The sequence below is a fragment of the Symphodus melops genome, assembly GCF_947650265.1.
Source record: "Symphodus melops genome assembly, chromosome: 16".
NCBI lineage: Eukaryota > Metazoa > Chordata > Actinopteri > Labriformes > Labridae > Symphodus > Symphodus melops.
Genome location: NC_136706.1, coordinates 10,448,428 through 10,471,756, shown reverse-complemented (window position 1 = coordinate 10,471,756; position 23,329 = coordinate 10,448,428). Strand labels below are relative to the sequence as shown.

Genomic DNA, 23,329 nt, shown 5'->3' with positions numbered 1-23,329 from the left:
ATTAGAGGTTCAAAGAATGTATGCATTTTAATTTTGCTGTTTCAATTTTTTTTTTTAAATCCAACCATGGGCTTAGTTGATCTGACCATGCTGTTTTGTCATTTAACATTATGTGGTATTTGTATAATTATGTGCAAGCTCTTACCCTAAGTAGTCGGACCACCCCACCTCTCCATTTAGATGGTGTCATCCAGATGTAGCGGGATGATCACAATCCCCCCATCTCACCTGTTTTACATTCATGGTAATCGTCACAAAAGGAAGTGCCGGTCTGTAGACATTTACAGTGTGATGTAAGGGTCAGTAGAGCATTATTATTTTTTTCCCAAAGTGCGAATATGAAGCTCAAATTCTTTTCCAAGATACCAGCTAAAGTTGTTAGCCTCGTTCAGGTTGTTAGCTGCGCCTCCTTGTGACAGATAGCACATTATCTCCCTAGTCTATAATGAGAACAAGTGTAGGAACAGATATTAAATGAGCGTTCTCTTGTCTTAAGCCACTGATTCAGTGAGCTGGGTTTGCTCCACTACTTCTGTTAAATACACTTTAACGTAACCGCCCGACGTAATCAACCACTGAACGTTACGCACATTACAGCGTAGGGTAGCTGCCTAATGTTGCTCTCTGATTAGCAACATGATATGTCAATCTACACGTTTAAACCAATCCCTTTAAAACCACCATATCAAAGTACAGTTGGAAAAACACTGAATTAATGTCAATGTAAATGATTGTTTTCAGGTCATGATGAAGAGGATGATTACTACATAACGCCCCAGCCCCATCTGAGCCCCTCAACCTTATTCAGAAGGAAAACATTGAGCATGCAAAAGGTAGGGTACTTTTCTAAGACAGTGTTTACTTTTCAAAGATTGAAATTTGATGAGATGGAAGAAGTTGATAGTTTATTCAAATGAAAGTTGCCTACTATCACAGATAAGCTGTGTCTTCTTGTGCCTAATGGCAGCTATCAGAGTAATATATAATAGATAATGCCATGAATCTTGGTGGTGCAATATATGTTAAACACAATAATGTTGAAATGTAAAGTTGGAGTCTACTTTCATTACTTAATACTGCAGGTTAACCTCTGAATGTTCCCTCAGGGAGGATGATTACTCAGGTAAAGAAACTGATCAAGGCAGAACATTGCATCATTCTTTCTTTTCTTTTCTTTTTTAAATCTTGTTAAGGACTCCAAACACCTTGCTCTGGTTGTGAATCACTCTGAAATGATGGCCTATACACCTCATCTGAGAGTGATGGTGAGTATATTACCTGAATGAGTGGAAGTGTCAGCATGACTTGCAGTGTGAAAAAAAAAAAAAAAATACTTTAAGAACAGTCAGAAAGCTAGAAAAAGGCGGTACAAGCTCAAGTCCATTTAGTAACAAAAAGAAAGAACACTTAGACAAAACATTGGCCTTACAGTTAGTGCAACTTTACAATGTGATAGAGCCAAATATGGACCCAGTGTAATCAGGGGAGAAATTTCATTAAAAAAAAAAAAAAATCATTAAGTTGCCTCAAGAATCCCTTCTACCCTCCAAAAGAAACAGTTCCTCATTCTCGCTCACTGAGCAAGCATTGGTTTATTGAAGGCTGATATATTGTATTGCTGAGGGTATACTAACTAAATATTGATTGACGTTGATTTTTCTAATTCGGGGCATATCTACAGTAGCGGTAGCCCTGCTGTAGATATATTTACCATGTACTGTATGTCCCAGAGTTTCCTGACTGCTTTGACCCACCGAATTTCTGCTTTCAGTATATCTGTAACTGTAATGTTAACATCCGTGTCCAAGGTTAAAATGTTATCTGTCAAACATGATGGTACAGGCAGGACCGGAGAACATACAAAAGGAGGAAGATAAGTTAAACATTGCATTTTTTTTGTTAGTGTTCTTGTATAAAATGAAATATAGAGCAAAAATCATTTATGAACAGTGGTGTGATAAAACACTTTCATTCTCTAGTGCTGTTGTAGAATAAAGACAGAGTTGTGTTATTCACACATAACATACATTATCATGTTATTTATGTTGTGTTAATGTTCTATAATTGGTTAAATACAGAAAAATAAAGCCCAACCATTACTACTGCCTTTTCAACCAAAATATAATAATGTGTAGAGGAAGAGATGTAAGGGGGAGTTATCAGACTGGTGCTTTTACAAATGGCTGCTTGAAATCTCTAAACGGGGACAATCAATATTCACTTGAATGAGAATCAATCACTGGAATGAGGCCAATGCTCTGTTGGGATTAGACTCGGTCACACTCGCTGATTTTAGTCCAGATTTTAAACGCAAAAAGAATCTTTAGCCTTCGACTGGCCCCCAGGTATTTTACATTTCACCAGACGTCTGAGTATAACCCTTCAGAAGTTTTGTATAAAAACAACAGCATGCACACACAAAAACAAATAGAGCAAGAACTCAATCTTTAGCAGAAGTCCTTTCCCCATGGAAGTCCAAACGGTGTGGCAAAACATTGTACTTGTCTTTGGCAAACAGAGTGTTGAGTGTCCAGGGATCATTACAAACAGAACTGTGTCTTATAAACGTCTTCCTACATACCAGTCTGATACAGGATTCTCTGGCTGAGGGGCCAAAGAACAGAAAGAGGGAAACCAACCCGCAGGCCTGGGCCCTCATTTATCTACAGGGCGTGTGCATGGATGTGTGGGTAATGAGTGCGTAAGAACATTCCCATGAAACGAGTGGACATGATCAACGTCTACCTTTACTTTGGAATGTCTTTTTGGAATCTCTTTTTTCGTGCGTTGTTTTCTACACTGAGCTGAATACCAGCATCATCCTACTTTCATTAAGGTTGTTATGAATCTCCTTTTCTTTGCTCTCTTGTCCATTATTCCAGGGAAGTACATATATTCATGTGGTTTTTAAAGGATTGTCTTACCACATATGGTTGATTCGAGGCTCTTCTGAATGCAAAGGTCCCCCATCATGCACGAGCCTGCTGGACATGTTGGATTTATTAACACTAATTACTTATTGATGTGCATACGCACGTCATCCGCATGTTTTTTTTTTGTTCTTGTGCAATAAAGTTCATTCATAAGATAGAACTGAGAACATTTCCTACACACTGTTGATAAATGAAGGCCCTTGTTTGCAAATAATGAATCTCAAAGAAACTCAAGTCAAGTCAATAATCAGTGAAGACGCGTATTACTATGTTCTGTGTTCAGCCACAATCATTAATTTATGTTTTAATACTTGTAATAACCACATCGTCTCTGGGCAAACTTCCATACCGGATAACAAAGAGGCATTGTGACCACAAGTCATGACAAGGAGCGAGGGGGGTTTTCACTCAGCGAGCTGTTGATGGCATATGGGGTGACACGGGTGAGGGGAGGGCTTCAGGGTGATCAACGAGAGCTTGCACAAGGGCCCCTCGTCAGTCGTTAGAGATGAGGCTCCCCTTTACGTCAAACCCACTCCCACTCCCCCCCCCCCCCCGTCTGATCACACGGGGTTGCACGTGAGCAGAAAACTGTGGGAACGGGGGCGAGGTGTCTACTGCCCTTCTTCAGCCCCCAGCGGCATGTACTGAGCCTCAGCTGAGCTACTCATCAATCAACAGCCACTTACCCTCAGCTGTGAGGTCAACAGGAGAGAGAGAGGAAACAACTTATTACAGCAGGGCCTCTGAGGGCTCTCCACTAGTTCAACACACTGTTACCTAGTAGAGTCAATAATTGCAGAGCTGAAAAATCCCACTGTTAACTGAATTGAGAGCAAGAACATTTATTTTTGTTTTGCATTGTGCCTATAACAGAGCAAGGTAAGAAGCTGCCTCGCTTAAGGTTAAAGGCACAAAGGTGTTCAGAGCGACAATAAAAAGTCATCGGTCCGTTCAAATAAAGAGAAAATGCAGGCTGTATTTTTCCACAGCGCTTTAGCCACAACTTTTAACAGTATGGGTGTTGTGATACTGGGAACAAATTGGGTAGCAATAGTTTTTTCCCAAACATAAGGTGTACATTAGTTTTGATGTTGGTTGAAAGAACAATTGAAACCAACATCAGTTAAATCCAAAGAAATGAAGAAACCTCTCGTGCAGCGAATTACTTTAAAACAATGAGAGCTTTGTTTCTTTGGTTGACAAACAGCTCCTCCGCACTTTAACAGTTTCATTTTGCACAACAGAGACTAATCAGAAACATGCATAGGAATAGCACAGTACATGTTCATTTAATTAAATTCAACTTACTCTCCCTCAAACTAAAATATTGTTCCCATCTGGGACCACTACCTTGCACGGGGTGGAACAAAGTGTCTCGATATTGTGTGATACTTGCATTGTAATCTGTGGTTAACAAAGAGATTTAATATAAAAGCCTAAAGGTTAGAGAGAACTGTAGTCTGATTTTAAAGACACATCCTTGGAGAAATCATCTAAACTTACATTAAAGTCTTAGAAAAAACCCTTACCAAAATGTTCTGATGTGGGGCCGGCAGTTTTCTCAGAAGTTAAACTTTATAAGTTTATTGAAGTATACAGTAAACCTTTTGTGATTCATTTGCCACAAGGGGGCAGAGTAGCACAACACTGCTGACACAACACTGTCACACATCACTGTGAAGGGAAGAAGAAACTTCTCTTCTTGTCACTATACAACAATCACATTATAGAAAGAACTCATGATTTGAGACTATTTCAAAAATATTCCCTGATCACACAAAATGTTCTGCTGACTTGTTGCCTAAAGGTTAGGTTTCAGCTGATATACTGTTGAGTGGCAACTCAAGTTTATATCGCAATATCTTACTTGAAAGTGCTCAGTGTGTTTGCTTACCATGGTAACAAAACAACAAAAGCAATACCTTAAAAACATGTTTTTCCTCTGCGTTTAAAAGAATGGCATCCTGTGATGTATATTTATGATTATTATTTTCATTCCCAACAGCAGACCGAGAAGGACCCAGTTATACTTATTACAGATAGGCAGTCTTGAACCTAAATATTATGTGGCTAAAAGGGTTCTGTTCAGCTGTTTGTCTGCTTATTACTTCCGGAAGTGTCCAGTCAGTCAACTTTTACGTAGAATCCCTTTATTTTGCGTATAGATTGTGTTACTGAGAGAGAAATCCGTTTTTACTATGAAGTGGAAAACTGTAGCCAATATATTTCTAGTGTTACAGCAAAATTACAAATGTCTTTATTGAAGGAGTCGCGAAACATGGCATCATTAGTGAGTGCTTAGTCAAAGGAAATCTTCTTCTTTTGTCCTGTCACTATACCTGCTGTCTTGTAAAAAACCTTAAGGTGGATCCATTGATAAATGACTCAAATACAGGCTGTAACACAAAGTCAGGAGTGAAATCAGGATTTTGTTTCTTCCTGTAATTAGACCAGGAGCTACCCGAGTGTAAAATAATAGTGTACACTTCTGTAGAAGAAACAAGTTCTTAAGATAACACCCCTCTTTGAAGGAAAACATGGTTTATTCACTATCTGGGGAGGAAAGGACTACACTACCCGCAATCCTAGAGTGTCATATTGATGTCTTTGATTGGTGGAGCTTGAATCAGCTTAAGTTCTTGGAAGTTCGTCCCACTTTATAATCACAAAGTGAAATATTTAAACATTATTATTAACAATATAAATATGTCAAAAAAGACAAATGTATGTTTAGACAGAATTTGGCTAAACCAACATTAGTTGGGTCTTGTTAGAATTGTACTTGATTGTTGGATTTGTCATTCCTTCCTTTAAAAAAAAAAAAAAGATGTACACAGTCTTGTACATTTGCTTTTTTCTCAGTTTTTCAATCTATGTTTTTTCTGCCAAATGAAATGTTTTATAGATATGAGTGTTTGGGTAGCTGGTTGGCCTAGTTCCAGGATTAAAAAAGTATCAATAGTGGGCGCTGGTGGCGCACCGGCAGCGCGCGTGTCCCATGTAGCGAGGCTATGCTCCTCGCGCGGGCGGTCCGGGTTCGTGCCCGGCCTGTGGCTTCTTTCCCATGTCTCTCCTCGCTCTCTCCCTGATTCCCGACTCTATCCACCTTCCTCTCTCTATAATAAAGGCGAAAAGGCCAAAAATAAATCTTTAAAAGAAAAAAACCCCCCAAAAGTATCAATATACATAAGCGTGTAAAGATGTTATCAATTGTCAACAGAGGATTTGGATGGGGAAATGTATTTCCTGAACCAGAGCAGCCAAAAAAGTGGGTGGTCACTGTTGATCTCTATTCCCCAATGCAGTTTAAAAATGAGCACACATTGCACATTTCAATGAAACGTGTAGAAAGAGGCACTTCCTGTCTCTGCGACATTACTAAATGAATCTGACAACACCTGATGATCACCTTAACAAACTTTTCTTTTTCTTTTGTACATCATGAAGAGGCTTCTGCATTATTTTGAATTTGGTTCAGAACAGAATAAAAAGTCCTTAAAAAAGGAGCTTTTAAAAAAGAAAAGAATCCAAGTTAGAATATTCAAAGTCAAACTATTCATCACGAGACTGGAGATCATTAAATCCCTCATTATAACTGTCAGATGACAAATGATAACTCCCAGAGACTCAGGCAGTTTTCTTTTTTCTATTTAGTTGATGACCAAATAACATTCAAACCCCTGTGGGAAATAACCCCTGATGTAAACAATATGTCACAGTGTCTATAACTGTCTTTAAAACCAAGGCAGTGGTCATTTGTAAATCTTTTTCACTTCTGGTCCTAAGGCATCGTTGCTGAATATACTGCATGTTTTTCTTTATGTATTGAGTTGCCCCTGAGTCTTTGCACTTATCTGCCATAGTAGAATACATAAGGGACCTCTTATGTAAATTGGCCTCTTGTCAGTAAGCTACCACTAGAATTATGAAATTATAAATGTTTGATTATATCCCTGTGTCTGCATTTGCTGCAACAGAAACACTTAGTAACTTTTATGCAGAGAAAGGGCTAAGACTTTGTAGGACCTTAAATTTAAATGAACAGTCAATGGAAACAATCGGATGAACATATTTCTGAGTTTACTTACTCAATATATAAAAGCTTTGATCTTTGAGAACAAAATGTTTCGTGCTTGGCAAACTTAAATCACACTCTCTAATTTGAGATTTACTGTTTTCTCTGGGACAGCCTGCCTCATACTTCTGTAAATATCTCTAAAGCAGAGAAATGGATGGAAAGAAAGTCTGAACATTTTACTGTGGGAGTGCATGATGAATTTGTGTTTTATTATTAGAAGAGGACAAATCAAGACTAAAATTGGGGGAAAAGTAAGGTTAGACCATGTTGATGATAAAGCATTACTTTTAGACGGGGTAATGAAGTATGGCAGGAGGGCAGATTGCCCAGAATTTGGAAGCCTCTAATCCTATTAATTAAAGGTGGATTGCCTCCCTGAAATGCTATCTTTGTGAAGTAATGGAACATATGACAACAAAAGGGCTTACTGAGGCTGGAAATGAATAACGTCTTTTAAGTGGAGTTTCAAATGGAGGGTCACCGAGGAAATGGAGAAGATCGAAAAATAAATTGGGAAATAGAAGCAGCTGTGTTCTTGATGAGGACAGAAATCAGGATTTGACAGATAAGGGTTAGTCATTTATAGTGACTAACCCTGTATTTCTAACACAAGTCCTGGCACAGTATTTTATGTAAAATTAGGAATTTCACTTGTCACTGAATCTAGAGGAGAGAATAAAGAATAGATGCAATCGTTGATGCAGATATTTAAAGCAGGAGTAGTTTACCACATCCCTTATAATCAAGTCAGTACAGTATTGGGAATGCTTTGGGAGCGAAACAATAACTCCTACTTCTTCCTCTATCTTTAAAAATAAGTCTGGTGATGTTCTATATTTGTCTTGTTGTCAACAAAGAACATGAAAAGTCAATTCAAAGTGAAGAGCTGATCCAGCTCAACACATTCTTGTATCTATGCTGAATAGAAATACAGAAATGCATTGAACTGGAGATAACAATAGTTCCCATCTGATGCTTTATTTAGACCCCAAGTAAGTACCATATCTAAATATGGTGCTCAGCTGCTTGGTAAATTACTTTCATTAAATTATTGAGACTGTATTTGTAAGCTGTTCTTTTAAATAATTTGTCACTGTTTAAGGGTTGATTGCAAGTCAAGAATGGTTCGTTTTTCATAAACCAATCAAGCCTCATAGGTGGCAACATAGGTGGTGAGGTAAAAAACGAAATATCGTTAAATTTTGAATTTTGTTAACAGATTTATTTCAACATAATCATTCAGATCAACAGTTTATGTGTCTTTGGTGATCTGTTTCTTCTAAATGGCTTTCAATATTAAAACTTTTTAAAATGTTTTAAAACTCTGATTGATATTATCAGCATCGTTTCACCTTTATTCATCTGGGGCCCAGGTAAACGGATAGTATTCTAACTTAATTGTCTGATGTGACATTTTAAGTAACACCAATAAGCATGAAACAAGGGGGACCATAGAAGCAGTAATTTAATTTTATTTAAATATTGTCCTTGAATCAGCGTGTGTGGATTTTACTGTAGTTTAAAATAACGATGATTGTAGATACGATATAGTCGCCTTCTCATCACTCAGCAGATCTTCATTACCTGCATGTAATGCGTGTTTTACTAAAGGAACTCAGCTTGAAGGTGTGCTTATGCATGGTTCTATGAATCAGATTTTCTTTTGATGCACAGCATTTCCAGTTTCTTTTGCTATACACTTTAAGTATGGTTTCTTGTTCTACGTACTGTCTTATAAAAGAGACGACTGGTCTTCATTACCAATCCCATACACAACTTCGAGCTGCCAGAAGAGATAGTCCTCATTCTTTCGATAAAATGTTGCTTCACATCAGTAACGCCTCCCTAAGATGCTTTGGTTTTGTAAGGAAATACAGTGATTTGATTGTGTAGACATAAGTCAGCCATTAATGTGGTTTGGTCAAAGAAAACTTTTCTTGCACATGAAAACATTTCACAATGGTTTGCTCACAGATGAGGAACCAAAACAGTCTGCCAGTGATGTCAAACGAGTGTGTGTTTGAGTGTAGTAGGCAGTACTGCAGATGACAGGTGGAGTCTGTTTATTTTTACTCACCCTGAAATTGCCTGCAACTATTGCGCCAACATCGAAACACCTAACAAGTGTGATTTTTCTCCAGACCGGGCACAAATTATGGCAATTAGAGAAGGCGGGCATTTAGGAAATGTGTTTTAAGAGCTCAATAAGTATTTCACTTCAATAAATAGCAAGCTGTTCATGAAATTACTGAGCCAAAATAATAAGTTTCACAGTGTTTGCTCGACAAAAAATATAGACTGGACTAAAAGCAAAGGCATGGTGAGGCTGAGAAGACACAGTTTACCCCATGGACAAGGTGCTTTTTTTATTTGCTACCAAACCGAAAAGCAGTTCACATCCCAAACTATTTGCCCACCACAGTGCAAGCTGTCCTAAAACCTGTTCTGATTGGCAGATAATTAACTAAAGTTAAAGAAACAAACCACAGCATGCTATCACTCAGTTATGTGATATTTCTAAATCCATTATTTATTATCAGTCACTAATCCATCATGGTAACATAAATTGACCTGCATTGTAACTTTGACGCAGTTTGGTTTATTTTCAAGAGCTTTTAAACATATTTTCTCTTTGAGATCACCCCTGTCTTTGAGATAGATATGGGGAAGAGAAACAGGAATAGATTGTAACCTCAGGAACCACTAAAATCAAAACTATTTTTAAAGTATTTCAGTATAAAATAAGACTATGCTTAGTCTACAAGTATACAATGCTAATCACTGTCATGTGGGGGGTACTTCAGGAGTAGGGGGTCCTGATACCGTTACAGGAAGCCTTTGTGTCCCTGTATCACCAAACTGAGAGCTTTGTGCCTTCTCGGCACAAAGTCAGACATTTTTAGACACCCTTGTCTAATTTGATGCTGCACCATACTATAAGAGAGCAATTAATTTCCTAGCTAATGGTAATGTTAGCTTGTTGGTTGAAGGCTTACTTAAGCTGTTGTCCCGCTAATGGGTTGTTCCTTTATCAGACAGGCTAGCTTAAGAGAGACAGGATCTATCCAGTAGCGGTGAACTCATAAAGATACTGAAAACTATGTTAATAAGTATTGGCTGGTTGAGGTGGTATGGCCCTCTGATTAGGATGCCTCCTGGATGCGTCTCTTTGGAGGTATTCCAGGTATGTCCAACTGGGAAGAGACCCAGTTAGACGGCCAGAACTGGCTGGAGGGATATATCCCATCTGGCATAAGAAAACCCCAGACTTTTTCAGGAGTAGCTGATGAATATTACTGGGGAGAGGGACATCTTGGTCAGATTGCTTGGTCAACCCTGCTGTCACCGGAAACATATTTAGTCCTGAATAAACGATCTGGCCCTGAATAAGCAAAAGTTGTATCGTTGGATGCCCATATTAGATCTGTTCAGTGTGACTTCAAGTCTCTTATTCATGTTTATCAGACTGTGATGTTCTTGCCTTGTCTGCAGATGGCACTTGTGTGGGACTTGTGTTGAGGACTAGCAGTACCACATGTGCTATATAGGGTTGGACACATTAGTTCATGAAACTGCTTCTTTTTTACTTTTGGTGGATTTGTTTTGTGGTGATTTGGTTTCCAAATTATTCAATCTGCTTCTTACTTTGCTTGTGGTTTATTTGAGCAATTTCATAAATTTTCTGAAGTTACATTACATTATAGATGATAAAAGAGTTGTTTAAATAAGATGGTTTGTTTACAATAGAAAAAAGATGGAATCTGATTATGGATACTGTCTTGTGATTAATACATTTAGGTCTAAATTATATGAACTAGTAAGAAAAAGCCCAAATCCACTTTCCTATTTTTATTATTCACTCTACATAGGAACAGTCCATAATGCTATCACACTCATTCTCTGTGGTTCAGATAAACATCAGTCACATGTATGTCCTTTGCTGTAGCAGAGGAATGCTGGCTTGCATCTTATCAGATGCCCAAAGGCACTTTTAGGTTTACTTGATAAAGGCTTTTGGTAACACTAAAGGTCTTGTAAGGTATCATGTTTTCATTACATTAAAGGAGGTGCAGCAGAAGTGTTAGATTTGCTTTTCACAGCAACACAAAAAAAAATGTGGTTACCTTGTTAGGCCAGATATTTTTCGGCTTTTTTAAATTGAAAATGGAAGATCAGTCTTGAGTTGACTCAACCATTGGAGCATTGTTTGGAGGCCCTTAGAAAGAAAAAAGCTACTGTATGGATGAGAACTTCATGAGAGAGGTTATAGCTGTGGATATAAAGAAATATTATGAGCACATCACGTATTTCTCTGGTACACAGCTTTCTGGGATTTATGCATTGATGTATAAATTGGCTGGTTACAGCAACTTTGATATTATATCCATGTTGCTATTCATTTGAAAAGTTTCTTTGTCATCAACGGATTAAACACACACCTACTGCTCAACCTTCCAGCTACTAGAGCTGATATGTGCTATTGTAAAGATTCGATTTTATCTTCTTGGATGCCGATTTTATTTATATTGCAATTCTGATTATAATACAACAAGGATTGTGATTTAGTGCTATCAATGATTTTTTTTTCTATCTATATTTTCTGTATATACTATCAAACATTCATCATTCATTTCCTTTGTTACCTGGGTGATGAGTCAGAGTGAGTGAGATTGGCTGCTAAAGCAGTCTGTACCTTACTAAACAGCACATGCTGATATTTTCAGTGTTAGTGCCAAGAGCAGCTAAATAAACACTAATAAAACACTCTGGACAAGATGATAGATGGAACGGTTGCCATCCAAGTACCCACACACTGTGGATTTTGCTCTCACTTCATCTGGAAGAAAAGAAAAGAAAAACGAGGCATGTGAGCTAACCTCAGCTAGGGTTAGCCCTTGGGCCAACACGCTAGTGGGCTGACATGCATCAGCGTATCACTCTATGCTACAAACAAACTAACCTGAAACAAATTCCCATGGATCCCGTTACCACGGTCCACTGCGGCTTTTCCCTTAAAAAAAACTGAATGTTTATCACGTGAGCTCATAAGCTAATTTGCTAGCTTTTATACTAAAACTCCAGACAGTGTGATTTAAAATCTTTGCTAATTGTAGCAAGGTTGAAGCTCAGTTGATTTATACATATTTTATACAGATTCTTAACATAAAAGTCATCAATTGTTATTTAGTAGAAACAACTTTATTATAAAGGAGTCATATCAGGGTATGATGGGTTTTTTTGTTCTTTTCTTGTATCAGTGTGTGTGTTTCTTTCTGTAGTTTAAAAAACGATGACTGTGGATACCATAGATGCCTTCAACACACCTTTGCAGGAACAAGATAAAACTTACAGCCAAACATATTCAGTTCGAAGCTGCAATGTGTTCCGATGCCCAGCCCCTTTCAGTCCTGTAATAATGCGATGTAATACCGTTATAGCAAAAAACAAAATAAATGCTGAGATAGAAATCTGGCCCACTGCTAATACTGACATTGCTTTACGGGAGGAAGCATTGGTCAGCTGATATGTGTGTCTGTTGACTTTATAACTGGTCTGCCAATTTGGTCCAGAATCAAATACTTTCACTTTCATACTGGAATTGGAAAAAAATACTATACAAGGTTACCAAAGTTACATTTTCATTTCTTCAATATTTTTTGATTTTTATTCAGTCGTAGTTCTTGAGACAAATGTTTCTTTAATTATTCCATCAATAAGCATTTTCTAATAAAAAAAATGTTTTTTCCCCAATATAATTAATTGTATTAATTGTTGATATGGGCTCCATCTGCAACGCATCACCATTCTTTGTTATTAGTTTAGTGTTTTGCTAAATACAGAAAACAGTTTGATTAAAGCTACTGGTTATGTTATGACAGATGTATTGACTAGCATACGTGCCAACACCTGATACCATGAGGTCTAGAAAAGGCGGGCCTATGGTATCGATATCAGAAAAACTCTAATTGGAATGACACCTAGCAGTAAAAGTTGTTAAGCACAGTTACTTTTTTATGTCAAGATTATACATTTAGTAAACATGACATCACTCTCATAGCATTATAATGCATGTTAATTTAAGCATGTTCGCATGCTTACTTTAGCATGTAGGTAAATAAAAATATGTGCATATAGCCTGAATAAATCACTGACTTTGCATTAGAATGTAAGTCTCGTCATTTTCTGAGAAATAAAATGTATTGGTTTAATTTTTTGTTTGTCTTTTAAACTTACAATTTTAGCAAAAACGTTTTAGTTTAGTGTTTCTCCTCAATTAAAGATAATACATTGACTTGACTTTAAATGTCATTTTAAGAACCTTCCTTTGAAAAGCCATTGATTCACTCCCTCATGTTAAGAAATTAATATTATTCTTAAGATTATTTTTTTTTTTAAATTGCAATATTTTATGTTCTTGTCCGTCATGGCATGATGGCTGCATTAGATAGTCGAGTGTTCAGATCATAACCACAAGCAACTTTGATGAAGGAATGCCAAAGAAATGCCTTACTGCTGTCTCTGATGGATGTCAGATGAGTCTAGACTATGTTTTGTGATCAGGGCAAGGGATTTAATGACTTAAAGACTGTTGGTTCACTGCCAGATGTCAGGGAAGGGTCGGTAATATAATTCAGGAAGTAATTCAGATCAGATCAGCAGGGACGATACGGCAGGGGAAGGAGGAAGAGTTTTTTGGGAGGGCAGAAATTAAGATTTCTCAAAGGAGAGAATTTTAGGACTTAATTTAGTTTGAACTCACAGCGACAGTAAGCTCATGTTAGAGGGGGTTAAAGGAGAAGAGGGTGAAAAGAGAGTTAGCCTGAAACATGAGCCTCAACTGTCAATACTCTTTGTGTGAAGTGAAGACAGAACAGAGAGTGGTGATGGCAGGACATGATACTGATGAGCTTCTGTGGAGACTCCAAGGAATACATTTGCAGCAAATAACCGGAGAGAAAATATTCAATACGAAAAGTCTTCTAAGATGGCAAGACTAAAAATATCTCCTCCATGCTTCCCAAAGGCTTGTCCATAAAATTCACCAGCTGGTTTACAGCCATGGAGCAGGTGGGAGTAAATCGACAAGCTCAGAGAAAAAGGGTAGAAGGTCCAAAGGGGATAAAAGGGCTGGTTTGAATGTTGGGGTCACAAAGGAAAACAAGATGGAGTCATCTGGATGGGGTCAAGAGAGGACAACTAAAGACAGAAGGAAACAGAAAAAATCATACAATACACCGAGCAGAGTGGTGTGAGGAAAAACAGTTTAGAAGAGATTGAATAGAGGGAAGCAGAGAGGGAATTAAGTGCTGGTCAACAACATGAATAGGTTCAAGAGAGGCTCATGGCAAGGGCCTTCCTCTTTTCTCTTTTTTTTCTTCCTGTGAAAAAATATCTAAATGATTCAGGAGGTTTGGAAATGCAGGGCAGGGTTGTGGAACATGCCAGGGATTATGGATATTTATTGTTTCAGAACTGTCATCATTGGGACGGTAAAAAAAACCCAACCTATTTGTGCCCACGGTTTGTGAAATGTCCTCAGTCTTTTTTCCTTATTAGATATTGGATGTTTCAATGCTGATGAAAAATGTGATTCTGGTACATTGCCAGCTTAAATCTTACATTTTTGGATAAAGCTGTTTTGACATTTCCAAAATCGAAAAAAGGAAAGAGAGACATTTCTGAATAATGAATGTGGATGAAGATAAAAGACAAAACATTCAGTACAAAACATTTGATCCTGATTTACTGATATTTAACACTTGGAAGACAGTGGTTGAACTAGCTTTAGGAAAAAGAACACATTACGTTCATCGAGTATGACTAAAAGATTTTTTCATCTGGTTTGATATCCCTATTTGACCACAATCTTTACAGTATCCCATCACGTCTCGGTTTTGTGGCTTTTGTTTTGTCTCTTCAAATAATTTATTGGTGAAGATTATTTTATTTTATTAGACTATTTTGACAGGGGCCTGTCCATGCACAGCGGCTGTTTGGTTAGTTTGTTACAAAGCTAATGTACATCTGTGTGCAGGGTGGCTCCGCGGTCTTTTCCTGCTGTTACTTAAGTCATTTTAAGGGACGGCACCAACTCCCATCCCATGACAGTCACAAGGCATGTTTTTCAGCAGAACTCTCCCTTCTTGGCAGAATTGAATTTATTTGTTCATTCCTTTAACAATTTCCCACTGTTTCTTCAATCTATCCACAAAAGAATATCTTCCACATAACCCGGAGACATTTGTCCACTGAGTGATGTGATTTGGAACAATAATGTGGAATATAAGATGAATATAAACCACATCAAAAGTAAGGTAATGGTTAATGTATGATCCCCAGACTGAAAGAAAGTCAGCATGAAAACTCAAATCACTTGAGCGTCAAAGGCAACAGCCTGGCCTCCTGTGGAAACATCATCATGTTCCAGGTCATCACAACAATTGTAAACGTTGCCTCAATATCTTTCAGTGAACACGTAAAGTGCTGTAGGAAACATTTCGAAGTTTTCTTCTTTTCTCTTTTTTTTTAAACCTAACTTCATCAAAAATACCTGCAAGAAAATGTTTTGATTCTCCAGACATGTGTGGCAAACTGGTGTTCGCTGAGGTGGAATCTGTACCTCACCCTGGCTAAGTTCTTTCATTCAGTTTCATACTTTATGCACAAATTATTCTTGCCCCAGTGGCTACATTGTATGACGAGGACAAACACTTTTTGGCACTGATGATGGAAGCAGGGTACAGATCCTTCTAATCCAGGTCGTAAAAATGCGACATAAAATCACATTTAAAGCATTTCTGACACAACCACCACCCAAGAACACATTTACTACACCATGAAAAATTTGCATAAGTTGTTTTATTCATAGTTATTGTCCTTTTTATATTCCTTTTTTTTTAATTGTTTTGTATTTTGTTGAGGTGGACATCCGTAATGTAAGCCTGAAGCCCTTTGCTGAGTTGTTTGCACTTCACCCTCTGAACTGAAAAAGAAAGGGTAAGAGGAGGAGCAGAGTGGGGTGTTTCCTCCTTCTCTTTCTCTCTCTCTCTCTCTCTCTCTCTCTCTCTCTCTCTCTCTCTCTCTCACTCTCTCTCTCTCTCTCTCTCTCTCTCTCTCTCTCTCTCTTTCTCTCTCCTTATCTCACTTACAGCATCTCAACTCAACCTTTATTTTCATTGTTTGAACAAAGAGTGTACCTTACAGTATATTTACACATCATACTGACTGGCTGTTTGACAATTTCAACGTAGATAATGCAAGGAAGATTGAACTTTCAAGGTTTGCTTCTTTGTTTTTTTATATATTTTTTTATTCTACAGTCTTGTTCTCCTTTGATCCACTTTCTCCTCTCATGCTAACTTTGTAGTGAGATTTTTCGTCGTCATTGTAATCATCATCAAAATCCTCATTTCGTTTTCACAACATTATAATCATCATTGTTATATTCATAGAACTCTTTTCAATAGATTCCTCTCTGACAACTGTACACTCGTACACAGTGTTTGACTTTATATATATTTTTGGGAATATATTATTTAAACCTAAGAAAAGAGGAACATAATCCCAAAGAAAATATATATTAGTATCCCAAAGTAACAAAATCATGCATGTTTTAACGTATTTGTCCATAAAAACAAAACAAAAAAAAATAACATAAAGGATGGGATCTGGTGTTATTTACAAAATTGATCTTGGCACTGTTTTTTTGTCGTCTCTTGCTGGAAACTGGAATGATCATAAAGAATACTTTCATATTTAAGGAGCACAACACTCTCCTGGTATGAGAAGTCAGTGACCTGCTATAAAATGCAAGTTTGAGAGACGTATTCTTTTTTTTTAAAGCACAAAAAGATAAAATAAAGAAGGGAAAACAATTTTAGAGTCGACTTGAAGGAGCGAAGGGGGGGAGGGGCATGAACAGAAATATTGTGTAGAAAATGTAATTCACATTAGCTTTACACTGTGGCAGTTTCCTCGTTTTAGGCAGAAACCCTGTGACATCATATCTCCTTTTTTTTTTTTTTTCCTCCCTCAGAAATACAGGCTCTCTTTGAACAAGCACACTCACTCGGTTACCGTTGTTGAGGTGAAAATCCGAAAAGAGAACGTTGATTCTGTCAAAAATCTTCTTGTAAAGCAGCATTAATTGACTCTGGCAAATAAAATAAAGTAGACAAACATAACAGAAAACCACCAGTACAGACCTATGCCCTCAGGTTTGGCAGGCAGGTAGGGGTAGCTGTCTACTATTCCAGTGTTGCCTTGTCACACAAGTGCTTGACTGTTGATCCAACGACTTAGTATGTGAACAAACATAAGGATGCGTGTGTGTGTGTTTGTGTGTGTGTGTGTGTGTGTGTGTGTGTGTGTGTGTGTGTGTGTGTGTGTGTGTGTGTGTTTGGGAGTTTCTGCATACTCAAATTCAGTGCAAACACATTGGGCAAAAATCCCATGTTGACCATGGCCCATCTGCTCTGTTGTTTCTATTGAAACAATGTAATCTACAGTATTGTCCATCTCCGGCCGTCGCTCTACCTCACTTGCTCTGCAGTTCTCTGTTGCACCTGTTCAAAGTGATAAACCACCAGACTGACATGCCTTTTTGTTGATACAGCCTGTTGGCTGGGACTGCTGTTGCCTGACCCACTCTTGCCCACTTTCCCCTAACCCCCCCCAACCCCACCTCAGCCCCCCCCCCCCCCCCCCCCCCCCCCCCCCCCCCCACCCCCCACCCAACCTCAGGTCCTAGCACAGCCCAATGTACTTGAGATTGTTCTGGATGATCACGTCCGTGACAGCATCGAACACAAACTGGATGTTGCTGGTGTCGGTGGCACAGGTGAAGTGCGAATAGATTTCCTTGGTCTCCTTGTTGCGGTTGAGGTCCTCAAACTGCCGCTGGACATACACAGCTGCCTCCTCATAGGTGTTCTGCCCTTTGTAGTCAGGGAAACACACTGTCAGAGGAATGCGTTTGATCTTCTCCGCCAACAGGTCCTTCTTGTTGAGGAAGAGGATGAGCGACGTGTTGGTGAACCAGTTGTTGTTGCAGATGGAGTCAAAGAGACGCAAGCTCTCGGCCATACGGCTCTGTGTGGATGTGGAAAGAGAAAGGAAAATTAAAACTGAATGTCAGACCATACAGAAAAAATGTAGACTTCATTTGGAAGCAACAACCCAATTAGTCCAATCAGACCTCAGTCACAGGAGGAGGATCGCGTGACAAGGCAAAACCCAAAAGAGAAATTAAACTATTTAAGGGAGGAGCAAGATTTATGAATGAAGATGAAGGCAACGACAGAATGGAAATCTAAAGTCTTAAGTCATCCAGTAAAAGTGGCGTATATCCAGTTCACTGACCAAAGGTACGCTGTCTTTGTTATGGCAACAGACTTCAGCCGCAGAGAGATGAGAGACCTGAGTTTGAACTCCCCTAAAATGCTGAATACTTCTTTTTTTATCACCTCTCTCTTTCGACAAGTCCAAACTGTGACCCGTCCAAGTAGATGTGTGTCACTCTTAATGTACCCCATGACAAAAACACCTGCTTTTGTGAGTCTGACTGTATGTACAATTTGAATGGATAACATCAAGACTGAGCCTACAAAAAGTCTGTCTCCATTTAACTTCCACAAAGTTATTTGGTGATCTTTCTTTTTCTTTTGAGCCTTCAGCTTTCCATTAGATTATAATACAGGTCACTGTTAACATTTGTTCCTCCTTCTTTCTGCATCTTATCTTGTCCCATCTCTTCCATCCCATTTTCAAACCCAGCACAGTTCAACAGATGGCTGCTCTGTTTGCCTGTTCAGGGAAGTTTTTTTTCATGCCACGCTATGATGGATGAAGCTGGGCCTTTGTAATATAGCAACAAGTAAGGTCTTTTACCTGCTTTTTGTAAAGTGTCTGAAGATAATACCTTTTATGAATTATATACAAACAAAGATTGATTGATTGATTTCAATAGGTCCACATATTCTGTTGGAGAATCAGGTAAAAACTAGCAGGGCACTCAAAGGAGACACTTGAACATATTTTCAGACCTAAAAGCAACATGTGTCAAAAGATGTTTTATCATCAAAGCAGTGCATTGTATTGTGCATTTCGTCACAGACGCACTGTAAAATGCTTAGAATTACATATGCGCCAATCTTTAATCCTTGGCCTGAAAGACAGTTGTTGCTGGGGCACCAGATAGCCTCGTGGTTCTGTTACACGCCCTGTGTACAGAGGTTGAAATCCCCATCTCAGTGGGTTCTTATTCTTTAATGTAATCTACCCTTTGCTGCACGTCACTCTCTTCCTTTCATTTGCGCTATGATTTCGACATCTGCGTGACAATTTGGTCTGTTGAACTGCTAGTTCCTGAGTCATTTTCATACACTGTCCTTATTGCACACCCACATGGGGCTCTCTTTCACCAAGTTCCAGGAAAACCAGGACAGTAATAACATTGACAAACCAAACCTACACTGTGGGGCAAAACCACAAATTCCTTCTACAACTTTGTAATGGTAATCATTCATGTCTACCCTGTGCAGCACATAAATAGGACAGGGTAAGACACATTTTGTCAATAATTTAAGACTAATTTAATCGTGATACAAAAACGTGTAGTTATATCGTGATCTCGAGGAACATCATTGTCAGAACATTTACATATCCCACCTCCGTATGCTTTTTAATTTTACATACCTCTTAATGAATTTGATTTGTGGTATGTTAAAGCCTTTTGCTTTTTGTAGAAAAGTATTAGTCCCTGTGCGACTGTGTGTGCGCGCGTGTGTGTGTCGGTTCAGGAATGTTGTACACTTTGTGCCCATGTGATGTTGAATGTATAAGAATAAAGACAGGAAAATAAGTGGATTTGTTCGCGGCAGCTGGCGGCATGTGGCCACTGGCCAGTAGCTTGTGACTGGAAGGCTGGTAGAAGGAAGACTGCTGTTTTAAAGGTTACAGAAACATCATGATGCTTTGAGCAAATCACAAGATCTGCTCAGAATGAAGAACGATATTGAGGGGAATAGCCAAGAATTAGACAATTATAGTGCCTTTTCAAAGAAAACCATAAAAATGTAGTTGTGTAAGGGCACTATTTTGGAGCAGTAGTAGGTCAGTCTGTATTGATTTGGGTTGGGTTTATGGGTTGGGTCACCGGTTCATGTCCCGAGCACTGCCGAGGTGCCCTTGAGCAAGGCACTGAAGCCCCACCAGCTCAGGAGGCGCCTCCAGTTGGGGCTGCCGCTGCACTCTGACATCTCTCCATTAATGCATGTCCACAGGTCCTGCTCGTGCTTGTGCTTGTGCATGTGCTTGTGCTTGTGCATGTGCGTGATTCAGGCCTGTGTGTGAGAAGCCTCTACAGTATGTAGTCTCTACAATAACAGAGTGCAAACCAGAATTTCTCCCTCGGGTATTTACAAAGTATATCAAATTAAAACAAATTCAATTCCTAAATTTCCTAAATTAAAAATTTAGGAAACTGACAAGTCTACCGTAAATCAAACAAACATGTTAGCCTAGGGTAGTCCCGTTTTTTGTTTTTTTATAGCATCAACTTTACACCCGGTCAAAAACATTGAAATGTCCAGAAGAGCAGCCTCCATATAACTCAATACAAACCATTGACGGATATAAATGCTTTAAAACTAGGCTTAGGCAAATCAGATATGCTTCCCACAAAAAGAAGTACGCTAGTTTTTTAAAGCATCTAACCTCAACATTTTTAAAAACTCATTTATAAAGCATGATGAGTTAAAGAGCACATTCAGCCAGCAAGATTTATCTTCAGATTCTGATCGTTTGCGACAAGTGCACAGGCAAACCAATTATTTCTTTGTATCCATTAAAAATCCTGAAACAGCGAAGAAGAGGTGCATACCAGAAAAATTGCCTAGGTGTTTAATTTACAATATATTTGCATTCAGCAATTAGTAATCTTGGTCTACATTAATACAAGACACATTTTTCTGGGAAAACAGAAGGAGGAAAAAAGAGGTTTCCCAAAACCAACTAAAAATACATTTAAGTCACAAGTACAGCAGAATGGCCTCTGGGTACTGGAAAAGAAATCTTACACACCTTTTGTCCCACTAATAAATGAGTTAATTGTTTATGTACCTAAAATAACCCACTATTGGAAGTTAAAAAAAAAGGAACCTCTGCTTATTACAAAATTGTGTGTAACTTACTTACACTTTCTTTTTTTCATCCAAAAATCCTCCTCCATGAGTCCACTCTCACATTTTGTTTAGTCCTCTCTTTTTAAGTATGTTACCTCACACTGAACAGAGTCATGACATGTTCTTTGACCGCCATCCTCTTCTTTCCAGGGTGTCAAAATAAGAGCCCAGCTGCTTCGAGAGTGACAGGAGGCAGCCAGCTGAGCCCAAGGAGTCTTAACCTGGCCACTACAGTGCTCGTACGACAGGAGTTTCTTAATGGAGATCAGATGCGAGAGCAACATTCAGAGCAGTAAACACCCACTGATTCACATACACCTACCCTGTTACACTGCTTCACATCTGGCTGCCTGCTGTTAGAGTAGTCCAAAGGCAAGGGCCTTAATTAAGCTTGATTATTAAACAAGAAGTTCAACAAAGTCATAGCTTTGTTTCCCATCAAAAAAACAAAACGCTTCAGTGTGCAGCCCACTTTGATATTCAAAAAAGTAAATTTTTAAAATCTCCGTCTGAAATGAAGGGCTGCCAATGACTTGTCTTCCGAGATCATTGTCTCTGCATCATGTTTTGTCTTCTTGACCTGAAAAGCTCCTTTTCTGTTTCCTCTTTCACTTTAATTACTTGTGTCTCTGTTTCCGTGGGCAGCAAACGTGCTGGGTATGAATTTAAACCATACCATCAATGTATGTGCAATAAGAAGCTATGAATTAAGCGACATGTGCTAACATTAGCCTGCTAACACAACAATGCAGGACACAGGCTATTGCAGCTTGACCCATGAGCAATTTCGTCCGTCACTCCCGCTTAATGTTGCGTTCTAATAAACAACTCCTTTTGTGTGATTGGAAGTAGAGAGGGGTTTGAGGTGTGCCGCTGGAGGAGAGTGAAGGCTTCAGAAGCAGTAGTTTGTTTTGGTTTAATGCCGGTGCTCAAGGGGCGACATGTGCAGTACAGAGTGAAAAACTAGCACAGTCCCGCTTTAACTACAAACCAACACATTCAAATTATGCCAAATTGTATCGTTGTGCTTCGAGCCTCTTCAAAACGAGCCAACCATATTCAACCAATTGCCAATTTGTATTTAGATTGTAGAGAATATTTAGCATAGTTTTCCTGCTGCTTTTGCAATGCATTTGAGAATAATCTAGATCATGATCAGTTCCTGCATCTTATCAGCCCATACTCAAGGAAAGTTGTGTTCATCACCAACCAGAGACTGGAGGTCACAATAGATCATTGTCATAACATTTTAGACAAATCAATCAATCAATCTAGAAAGCATACAATTAATAACCTGCCATTACACTTGAGTAATGCAACAGCTACACAGAACGGGATCCACATCGAAACGTATATGAGCAGCCTGGTAAAGACAATATTGTCAAAAATCTTAACATCATTTTTCACTGTGTCCTTGAACTATCTTCGTCCTTTCCTGGGGAGCTCTTTTTCAAAACACTGTGATATCATATGAAGCAGTTCAATTACATTATAGTAAAGTCTTTGATAACTCGTGTGGTGGTTAAAACGCTGCAGCTGAGAGAAGGAGAATTTTCTGAATACGTTTGAGGCTCAGTGCTGACACCCGCCACTTTGTTTCTGAAGATTCAAAGGTGTGGTATTACATTCAGATCATTCTTTATGCCCGCTTTGATGAGGCTTAACATGAATAGTGAAAACTACAAACTTTGACATGAACACATGGAGAACAGGTAATTTATTTCCAGATATTTAATAGTCTCTTGAAACAGAGCTATCTCTGCCCGCAGGCTCTGCCCAAATGTTAAGCTTAGACAAGCACTATATCACGTCTTGGCTTCCATTCTCCCCTCACATACAGTACACACTGAATTCACTGCAGTTGCTCAGACTCAGCCATTACATATAAACCGGTAGTAGTGCATATTCAAAATGATGCACCCACAAACACTCGTGCAGACACACAATGCATGCATGTATACACCTCATCTATTCTCTCTCCAGCGCTGTTGTTTGCTGTATACTCGCCCCCCCTCCCCCCCCCCCTCCCCTTCCCATCCTCTCTTCCCTAGTCACAGCTCACTGTCAACATCGCAGGATTAGGAGCATTTGACCGGCCTGTTGCTAAGCAACAGTTACCACGGCAACCAATT

The 23,329-nt window shown here is 38.8% G+C and overlaps 1 protein-coding gene and 1 long non-coding RNA gene across 2 annotated transcripts in view; one reads left to right on the top strand and one right to left on the bottom strand.

Annotated features, from left to right (window-relative positions):
• The first annotated feature begins 705 nt into the window (after positions 1-705).
• Positions 706-21,616, top strand: LOC306837455. Its single transcript, XR_013780935.1, has 4 exons — positions 706-833; positions 1,083-1,123; positions 1,194-1,265; positions 21,348-21,616. It is a non-coding gene; the product is annotated as an uncharacterized lncRNA (long non-coding RNA).
• The window catches only part of gnaz (guanine nucleotide binding protein (G protein), alpha z polypeptide), a 29,661-nt gene continuing 22,185 nt past the window's right edge, over positions 15,854-23,329 (bottom strand). Inside the window, exon 3 of the mRNA XM_079365146.1 lies at positions 15,854-18,105. Within this exon, the coding sequence (XP_079221272.1) occupies positions 17,761-18,105 (345 nt within the window). The 3' untranslated portion in view covers positions 15,854-17,760. The remainder of the gene's footprint in view (positions 18,106-23,329) is intronic.